At 40.3% G+C, this 10,451-nt stretch overlaps 1 protein-coding gene across 2 annotated transcripts; it reads left to right on the top strand.

Moving 5' to 3' along the window:
- Window positions 1-2,320: 2,320 nt before the first annotated feature.
- Window positions 2,321-7,215, top strand: LOC135649402 (CBL-interacting protein kinase 19-like). 2 transcript variants are annotated; one of them, XR_010501255.1, is made up of 3 exons: window positions 2,321-4,023; window positions 6,648-6,773; window positions 6,869-7,215. XR_010501255.1 is itself a non-coding variant. In XM_065167710.1 (2 exons), the coding sequence occupies exon 1, from the start codon at window positions 2,557-2,559 to the stop codon at window positions 4,009-4,011; it is 1,455 nt and encodes a 484-aa protein (XP_065023782.1). In that variant the 5' UTR covers window positions 2,321-2,556; the 3' UTR covers window positions 4,012-4,023; window positions 6,648-7,215. The 2 variants fall into 2 exon arrangements, 1 of the variants encoding a protein (XP_065023782.1); XM_065167710.1 differs by having other exon boundaries at window positions 6,648-7,215.
- Window positions 7,216-10,451: the final 3,236 nt, after the last annotated feature.

The following is a 10,451-nucleotide window of genomic DNA, read 5'->3' as shown; positions in this document are numbered from 1 at the left end:
AAACACTTCTTTGCCACCCACCAAGTGACCTCCCCCCTGTTCTGCATTGTTCTTTATTCATTGTCCTTATTGTTTCTGGGAATTGGCCCGTTGGTAATTTTATGACCCAAATGCCCCTGCCAGTGGCCTGTCACAAAGCTGTAAGAACAGGCGTTTGCGCAGCTTTTATGCGAACTGTTGTCCCGTTTTACTCGTTATTTCCTTTGTGAATTAAATACTGGGGAAAAATCATTACCCTTAGTGATGCAGCAAATAAAGGTTTTTTCCTAATATAATGATCTATCAAATCCTTTAATTTAGTCTAGAATGAGTTCAGAAACAAATAGATTTAAATCTATCGAACATTATAATCCGTCCATTCCAATAAAATCGATCGATGTATCTTTTTATTGGGTTTAGAACGAGTTTGCATACAAAAATAATTGAGCTGGGATTCAAATTTAAGTATCTACGGTTAATCGAATATCAAACAATTAATAGCTACCTAATGCGTTATCATTCCTATTATTTTCGTGATTGGTGATGTGATATTTGTTGTCGGTGGGAGATCTCCTGGTTCAGTGAATTATTTTAATATATAATTATTTTTTTTAAATATTAATTCATCCCTTCAGGTCCAATGAATTATTTTCTCGTAAAAAAATTGCAAGAGAGCCTTGAAGAAAAACAAAAAAGAAACAGTTTTGTTGGCTCATCTGCTCTGAAGAACTTTTGACGGAGACTGATTGAAAGCTTTGAAGAACTTTTGACCAAATTGGTAGTCCAATTGTTGTCCCAATTTTGCCTTATTTAGGCCCAAGCCCACGGCCTATATGGAATCGTTCCATGCGTTGACCGTGGACTTCAACGGGGTTTGGAAATGGTATTGTTTACTGATACAAAAGCTGGCATGTTTACCAAATGAACATATCTATATTTTTCTGTCAGAACGACAAGTCCGATTAGGTATTGTTTTTGTGGTGGCAAAATGAGAAACTGCCAAAATAGTTCGTCAAGTGATGCAGGCGAATGCATTTGTTTGACCAGGTCAAGACGAATGCAAGTCTTCCTTGGTCGGCTGTTAGAATCGATATTTATGCGACACGTACGTTCTATTTGTACGGCTTCGATTGCTCTCCTATAAGATCGGTGGGATTTGTCATTTTATTTAGGTGATTTTTAGTATCTGCATATAGTTTGAGGCTTTGAGATGGTAATTAAGTATATATATATATATATATATATATATATATATATATATATATATATATATATATAGTTTTTTTACATTTATGTCATAATTATTATTCAAATATATTTGAATTCTACGAGAAAGCAGGTACTACTTTGCCTCACGCTTTGTAGCGTGTGATTCACGTGCGCGCACGACCGGCGCCCCGTGCCGGTCGTCCCGCCGCCCGCAGTGAGCAAAACCGCCGCGCGCGATGAATACTAAAGAACAGGCATACTTCGAGGTTCCTTTTTTGGCCCTACCTGACTTTGTCAACCGACGGATCTCCTGCGGGCTCTCAATTTCCTTCAATTGTAAGGCGTGTGCGCATGGGGGTATCGGTTAATGGGTAGCTCAACCTAGAAACCATTATTCAGCCGTCATTTTCGGCCGCGTGGCAGCTGACGACAGCTATAATAGACGCTTTCCTTTGCTTTCGAACTTTCTTTTACTCGTGTACGTGCTTGGTCGGTACCCGAACGCCTATCTGGGGGACTCCGGTCTTTGCAGATTTGGGTCCTACATGGGAGTCCTGTCGTTTCTCCAACCACAGGGCCGGTTAAGGAAGCGGCTACGACGAACGGACAGAAACGGTGGTGCCCCTCCGTTAAAACAGCCAACTTATTATGCCCGTGCTCCTTGTTCACTGGGAGACACCCATAACCAAATCACCTCCAGCTGTCCGTTCCATCGCGACGCGCCTCACCCGTCCTTCACCAATAAACACTGCCGTACTCCCACGCGTCCCTACAAAGCCGGAGTTCCCGGTCGAGCAAGTGCTACTGAATGTATGAACTCGACCGTCAGATTGAACTACGTACGAATCTCAAAGCAACTATATGGCCGCTGATGCCTTCCTTTCCAGTTACCCATGTTGACACCCTCGTCGACAAACGTGGGCGCCACCACCGTTATCCAATACAAGAATGCGAATTGAGCGATCGGTGAAAATAAATGATTTGTTTTCCTTTTATTTCGGAACGAGTCGATGAGGGGTTGGGAGCGAAAGGCAAACGCAAAAGACAACAGACGTTGCGATGCCCGTTATCTTAAACGGAGGTCCCGACTAGGTACTCCTCCTTCCGTCACTTTACCGTCACGTTTTCTTCGTCTAGGAGAAGCTATCGCTCCGCCACCGACGCTTCCGCCCCTGCCCTTTATATACTACCATTCGATATCTTGAAGCCGCTTCTCCTTCCCACAGATCCCGTTGCGACGGGAAAAAAGGGCAATCGATAGGCGCCTTCAGAGAGAGAGAAATAGAATTGGCTCTGGCTCTGGCTCTGGCTCTGGCTTGACGAGGGGAAGGGAAAGGAAGAAGAAGAAGGGTTGGGATCCGATCCCTGATGGAGGAGGCGGTCACGATGATGCCGAGCGAGCACGACAAAAGGAGAAAGAAAGACGGCGGCCTCCTCCTTGGTCGCTTCGAGGTGGGCAAGCTCCTCGGCGCCGGGACCTTCGCCAAGGTCTACGTCGCCCGCGACGTGCGCACCGAAGAGCTCGTCGCCATTAAGGCCCTCGACAAGGAAAGTATTCTCAAGAGCGGCCTCGTTGCGCACATCAAACGCGAGATCGCCATCCTCCGCCGCGTCCGCCACCCCTATATCGTCCAGCTCTTCGAGGTCATGGCCACCAAGACCAAGATCTACTTCGTCATGGAGTACGTCCGCGGCGGCGAGCTCTTCTCCCGCGTCTCCAAGGGCCGCCTCCTGGAGGACACCGCCCGCCGCTACTTCCAACAGCTGATCTCCGCCGTCGCCTTCTGCCACGCACGCGGCGTTTTCCACCGGGATCTCAAGCCGGAGAATCTCCTCGTCGACGATCACGGCGATCTCAAGGTGTCGGACTTCGGCCTCTCCGCCGTTGCCGAACAGATGCGCGGCGACGGGCTTTTCCACACCTTCTGCGGCACGCCCGCCTATGTCGCGCCCGAGGTGCTCTCCCGGAGGGGCTACGATGGCGCCAAGATCGACGTCTGGTCCTGTGGCGTCATCCTCTTCGTGCTCATGGCAGGTTACCTTCCCTTCCACGACCGCAGCATCGTGGCCATGTACCGCAAGATCTACAAAGGCGTCTTCCGGTGCCCGCGATGGTTCTCGCAGGATCTCGTCCACCTCCTCCACCGCCTCCTCGATGTCAATCCCCAAACCCGAATCACCATTCCGGAGATCATGGAGAATCCCTGGTTCAGGAAAGGGTTCCGACACGTCCGATTCTACATCGAAGACAACCAGTTACATAGCATAGATGATCCCGAAGATGATCCCGAAGATGACCAACTGCAGAATAACGAACCTAAGCAAGATGAGACATACGAATCGGGGTCGGAATCGGACTGCTCCGTCGCTTCCTGCCCGCCTACATTCTCGGACGAGCAGCACCACCATCCATTGCCAAGGCCGCCGAGCCTTACCGCGTTCGATATCATATCTTTCTCCAGGGGATTCGACCTCTCAGGGTTGTTCGAAGAAACAGAGGAGATGACCAGGTTCCTGTCCAAGGAGCCCGTGTCACAGATCATATCGAAATTGGAGGAGATTGCAAAGGTTGTGAGCTTCAAGGTCAGGCGGAAGGATTGCAGGATCAGCTTGGAAGGGACGAGAGAGGGGGAGAAGGGCCCACTGACGATTGGTGTGGAGATATATGAGCTAACGCCATCCATGGTGGTGGTTGAGGTGAAGAAGAAGGCTGGAGATGGACAGGAGTATGAAGAGTTCTGCAACAAGGAGCTCAAGCCTGGGTTGCAACACCTCGTCTACGAGTCACCTCCCGTTGTCAGAACCACTTCCAACATGTCATAATGTAAACAAAAGGTAATTTATTCTTCTCCCATTTCAGACATCTTCCATGATTTGGTTCAAATTATTTATGCTGTTGCCATTGAATATTCATTACTTCTTGCTCAACAGTTTCAAATTACAAATTAGGGAAATTCAAGTGTTTATCATGTGTTAGTATCAAGCATCGGAAACTTCAGATTTTGGGGTTGAAGCTTTGTAAGCTTATTGAACTCAACATTGACAATTCTGCATTAGAGTTTGTGAGGAAGTTTCAACCATGCTGTTTTGACTGGAATCATTTTTTTCCCACTATACTCGATGATGTTTGAGATAATGGCCCATCCTCTTGGAAGGCATTACAATTCTCCAAGTTGACCTTAGCAAGATAATCTTGCAAATAGGGACTCCTCATTTTCTTGTGACTTTCTTCAATTTTGTAGTTAGGCTATAAATCAATAAGATGAATCACTCCAGTTTGGAATTTCTAATTTGAGATTTCAGTCATTCGGTAATTCCCAATAAGATCTATGAGTATCTTTCAGCAGTACAGCTAGTGATAAAATAACCAAGTTCCACATTTGAAAATTCTTCAATACACCTTAGTTTGGTCTCTGTCCTATAATCTCTTGATTGTGGATTGTAAATGAACATCCATTGTGTTAGTATGGGAAAATAATTCGGAAGGATGGGAGACTTTGAACAGACCTGTACTCTATTGCAAGTTTAAGAATATTAGATAAGGTCTCCAATTAGCCATGCAAAAAATTCAGGTGGAATTTGATATTGCTTTTGTAATTGATGTTCTGGAGAAGATAGTGCAACTGCCTTGGTCAATCCTCCTGACTGTAGTTAAGGATGTATTGGATTGTAGAATCACACACACACACACACACACACACACGCACACACACACATACATATATATATATATATATATATATATATATATGGAGGACAACTGTATTGTCCACTGGCCAACAAACTATACACATACATCTAAACTTGATAGGATTTGGCACGTGGAATGGCTTGTTCCAATATCTAACATTTTGTATTTGGATGAAGTGGGCACTTGTTGTACCCACTTAACTCATAATATATTTTTTCTTTTTCGGCATAAAAAATGGACTTCAATAATTCATAAAAAAGATATATAATAGAGAAGACAAACATTCAATTTTTGTTCATTAATAATTCTTAATTTAACAGGTGCCAGTCTTTTTGATGTCTTATGTCACAAGACCATAGGTCGTATATACATGATACTGATCCATGGGTAATGTTTTCATGTAGTATTGTTTAATAGCTAAACTTCTTTTAAATCTCTGTATCACTTGTCATATCTCTAAAACCATTTATGAATTAATTCTTTTAAATATTCAGATTTGAAGAAACGATTCATTAAATTATCTCATTTAATAATAATCTTTTTCATTAGATCTTTTGGTAACAGAGATACTTGTAAATTCAATCATTCATACATTCAGTTTGTTCTTATGAAGCTGAATCCATCTTTCAATTTGTGAATCATCATCCATTTCTTGATTATCTCTTTTGTTGATGATTATCAGGATTAGATCTACTCTTCACTAATTTCATTTTCTAATCTTCAACGACTCTTAGGAACAGTCCCACTGTGATATCATATTAAAATTTTGGTCCTTGAAGATACACTAGCATATTTTTTTGTATCACAATAATGTTACAATTGTTGTTCTTCTAGAAAAAAATTTACTTGTTTAATTAATGATATAGCTGCATGAATTAGAAAACCAGCTGAAGTTATTGGTCCGGTGTATAGAAATAATAGGAAAGTTGAGGAGATGTACGTGGTGAATTCTTGTTAGGAGGATCGTATACATCTTTCTAGATAAAAGATATGGGACCTGGAAGTGTTGGTGAAATTATGATGACTCAAGACCTCATTGAAAGGTCAGGCACGAACATTAGTTGGCCCCATTTGCCTTGCCATGACAAAAGAGGGTGCTGGTCAATGGCTGGAATTGTAGGTGCCATGTCAAGATCATGCTCACACAGGTGCTTGAGGCTATACTTTTTGTCCTTTAATCAATTTACAATAATTGTCTCTAGTGTATTCTCCAGTGGTGAGTATGTCAGATGGCTGTCAGATTTTATTTCTGGGAGCAATGAAGGCTAAAGAGGTAGCAGATGATGTCTACAAAGTGGATATTAAGTATTCAACATTTAGTAGTCATTTCTTTCAATCTAAGAACCTCTGTTTGGTCCATAAATACATGGACATTTCATGGAGAAACTAGATTACTATGCTTTGATAATTGTATTCTTTCAGGAATTTATCATGTTCAAGGGAAAAATGTTATCCTCCAAATTTGAGTACGATGGCATTTTCGTGTCTCCTCCAGTTCAAGTTTTCTTTTGTTTTTGTGTGGAAGAAGAGGACCTTTATAGATAGAATTTTTAGTCTATTTTCTCTGCTTTTTTCCTTTGTAATCCTTTGGAGCCTCGTCGTCAAAATGGAACAAGAGAGAATCGTGATCCAAATGATTATTTACTTTTGACTTTGTTATCTTTGCCATATTGATTGATTGCTATCTATTTTCTTCTTCCTCTCCCTTTTCTTTATACATACTTTTATGTCCATCTATTATTATTAATTTTGTTTCGTATATGTGCAGGTTCTTTGATCTTAAAGCATTGGTTTCTTGATTGACACTGGAGTGGTGGAAGTTCTTTTGGATGTTCGCGACTTACTTGGTGGACAAGACCATAGTAGGTGTCCACCACAACTATGCTTTGATCTGGTGATGACCATCCTGGCCTCTACTTCTACCTCCATGATCAACAACCAAGCTTTTAAGGAGCATTATTTTGATGATGTGGTTCATGATTTTTGTAGTGTTTGTCTGTCTGGCTCACCTTGGACCGGGCAGTATGCCATGAAGGATTGGATGACAGCAAGGTTTATCATCATCATTCTGACCGTAAATTTACGGTATATAAATATATTCTTTGATTAGTCCATCTGTCTGGAAGTTGGTAGTCCTATCTCCCCATCTAGCTATGATGTTCATGTATATCTACCGTCAGATTAAGGTGGCTGTGTAAATATATATATAGAGGTCCAGAATAAATCAGTCAGTGGTTGATTGCAAGGACCACTGTCGTACGTCTGTGTATGTGTTTATTACTCCACCTTAACATCTGTTTTGATTTATGATAATGTTTGTTGTATTTTGGATCTTATTTTACTGGACTACAGAAACCAGGTTGTGGCTTTTGCATGGCAAAGAATTTTTTTCTTGAACCGCTTGATTACAGTTCCTATTATGCAGAATTTTTTTTTTAATGGGATTTGACATGGACCTATTCATATATTTTTTGATGGAATTCTACATCTGTTCAGATAATCCATCGGTCCGATCTACAGATTAGCCAACACCATCAATAGATCTGATCAACGGTTTCGAACTAGATTTTTTTTTTTCCCTGACTGTCTCCATCACCACCCGTGATTGCCTCGAGCACCTCGCTCTCTCTCTCTCTCTCTCTCTCTCTCTCTCTCTCGCCGCATGCTACTTGTTTGTCTTCCTCTCCATTGGCTGCATTGTGATGCCTGCGCTTGAGCCGATGCTACCCTTCTCGACAGACCCAACTGTGGTTTTAGAATGGAAATTGCCTACAATTCGAATCGAAATCGATGATTTCAACCATAATCAGGAGTAATCATCAGCAATCGTAATGCCTGACTATTCAGGTGGTCCTTGTTCAGATAACCTCCATTTCTTCCCTATCTATTTCACATAAGCATAAAAATACTGTTGTATGAAAAATTTTAATATTAAAAATTAAAATCAAATAACAATAAATCAAATTTACAATGTGTACATTTTGATATTATTCAAAAAACCTCTATCTGTTTTGTAGGTACATCATCATTGGATTTGAAAGTTATCGTAATATCGATCTACAAGCTAAATTAGACTCGTCTTATTCTCTTTCTATCTTTCATAGGATTACTATAAACGATTGATTAAGGATTAAAAGAGATCGAGAATATATATGTAGTCTTGATGTATCATCCCTATGAGGTCATGATCTTTTATAAATAAGAGCAAAGAGTTTACGATAATAATTAGGAGAATCCCTCGTATCGAGGTTATCTCTTAAGAAATCCTACTATGATTTGATTTTTTTTTTTTTTCTATTAGTCAATAATCGTAATCAGAATTCAATCAAATTTATAACACATCATACTTAATTAGATAAGGCCACATAATATAGTATTCTCCCACTTGACATATTAATTAGTAAGATATAAAATAAATTTAAAATTAAAATAAATAAAAACAAAAGTTTATTTAAAAATAAGTTTACTGAATTAGATTATAAAACTTTAAAAAATATTTTGCACGTGCGTATGAATTTTATAAAATAGGCCAATAAGTCTAACAAACATAATAGTACCACATTAAGTTTGATTACCAATACGAGTCATAGCGGTTGTATATCATCAATATCATAACATTGTTAGCTCTTTCTAATGTAGTCCAAAATGACCTGTGTAATTTATCTTGTCAAGACAATCCTATTATCACATTCAATTATAATATATACATATATAAATGTGAATAGGAGAGCAAAAATAAATAAATTTAAAAATATTAATTATAACGATCACTTATGCTAGTTATAAGTGCATTGCAAGCCAATCACATGAGTGATGACGCATGTGACATGTTGAACAATCTTTTTAGATAATATTATTAAGGTACTTTTAAAGTTATTTATCTTATTAAGACAAAATGACTTGTGTAATTTATCTTGTCAAGACAAACCTATTATCATATTCAATTTAATATATACATATATAAATATGAATATGAGAACAAAAATAAATAACTTTAAAAATATTAATTATAACGATCACTTATGGATAACAATCTTTTTGGATAATATTATTAAAGTATTTTATCACTTTATATTGATGATGAATATATATTGTGATGTCACTCGATTTGTACAATGAGAATTGGATCATTATGAGATCATGATAATGAGACCAATTCGCCTGTAAACATAGACCCTAAATATTCTCGATCATAGGTTACTCAAGAAGGACATCTAGATAATCGGATAGGGGGCATAACGCCCGCTCGCACGCGAGCCCAACGGAAGGACATCTCGATCATAGGTTACTCAAGAAGGACTCGCGGGCATAGCGCTCACTCGCGCGCAGGCCCAGCACGCACAGGCATGCCCTTGTGCATGGGCGTAGTGACTATGCTCAAGCGACCGCGTGCCTATGGCCTTGCCTACGGGTGCCACTACATGTAGTCGTACCTGCACGCACAGTGCCCGTGCACAGGTGGCTACCGCTACAACAGCCCATCAGCCACCGGTCGGGAGCCTGCACGCAAATGGCAGCATTGTCATCTACGAGGGCAGAAAGGGCAGCAACAGTTGTTGTTGCTAAGCATCCTCCTCTAGTGGTGATCGTATATCCCTAAATCCCTATAGATATCTAGGAGAGGGTGAATGAGGCTAAGCGTCCTCCTCTCTAGTGGTGATCCACATAGCATGGCTGCAACGATGCTCCTTGAATCTCTATGCCTGCTATCTGAGGAGGAGAAGGGGAGGAGAATAAGAGAGGCAACCCAAAAAGGCTCTAGCCTATGAACTATTGGTTCCCTCCTATTTATAAAGGTCTCATATCAACTTAACCCTAATGGATCCTGCTCCATTGGGTATTAGATCTCCATCCAACTACCCAAGCCTCTTAGATTAGTGGATCTCTATCCAATAATATCTCATTGGCTCTTATTGGATCTCATCCATAGGATCCAATAATTCAAGGGCTTATTGGATATCCAATAAGATAGGGGCTTCGATAGATATCTTATATCTGAACCTCTACTCATCGCAACGCCTACCATATGTGTGTGACCCTTTAGGCCCAATATCGAGCTAGCCATGAGTCATACTTATCAGAACTCATTCTAGCTCAGTGAATTATTATCCCCATAATAATTCACTCGACTCATCGACTACGGAGGTACTAGGCCACTACGCCGCAGTCCCCTAACGATACAGGGGAATTCAATCCATTGGACCTATCTGTCCTCAACTACCGTGTACCTATAGTCCCTCATCCATCTAATATCCCAAAGACTGTATACCGGATCTTTCATTAGAATTGAGACGATTATTAACAAATCGAATCTTTTGTTTGAAGATATTATGTTAGTAGACATAACTCATTGAGTATTTATGAAATAAGGAATATAAATTTGAATCTAATACTTGTATACCAAATAAAAATAATTCTATAAATTCTTAAATGTTTTTCTTGATGATTTTCGTGATAAAACTTTTGGAGTTTAAACGATAATGCATTGTTTTGGCTTAGAAAATAATGACATGCTTATATGAAATCAATCACATAGCGAAATGCATTATTTTTCTTGAAAATGACTCTATCC

This window comes from Musa acuminata, chromosome BXJ1-4 (assembly GCF_036884655.1).
Source record: "Musa acuminata AAA Group cultivar baxijiao chromosome BXJ1-4, Cavendish_Baxijiao_AAA, whole genome shotgun sequence".
Taxonomy (NCBI): domain Eukaryota; kingdom Viridiplantae; phylum Streptophyta; class Magnoliopsida; order Zingiberales; family Musaceae; genus Musa; species Musa acuminata.
This window is presented reverse-complemented; position numbering and strand designations above follow the sequence as displayed.

Bases quoted from the DNA above. Each gene is read 5' to 3' on its own strand.
- LOC135649402 (XM_065167710.1), top strand. From the start codon at position 2,557: ATGGAGGAGGCGGTCACGATGATGCCGAGCGAGCACGACAAAAGGAGA.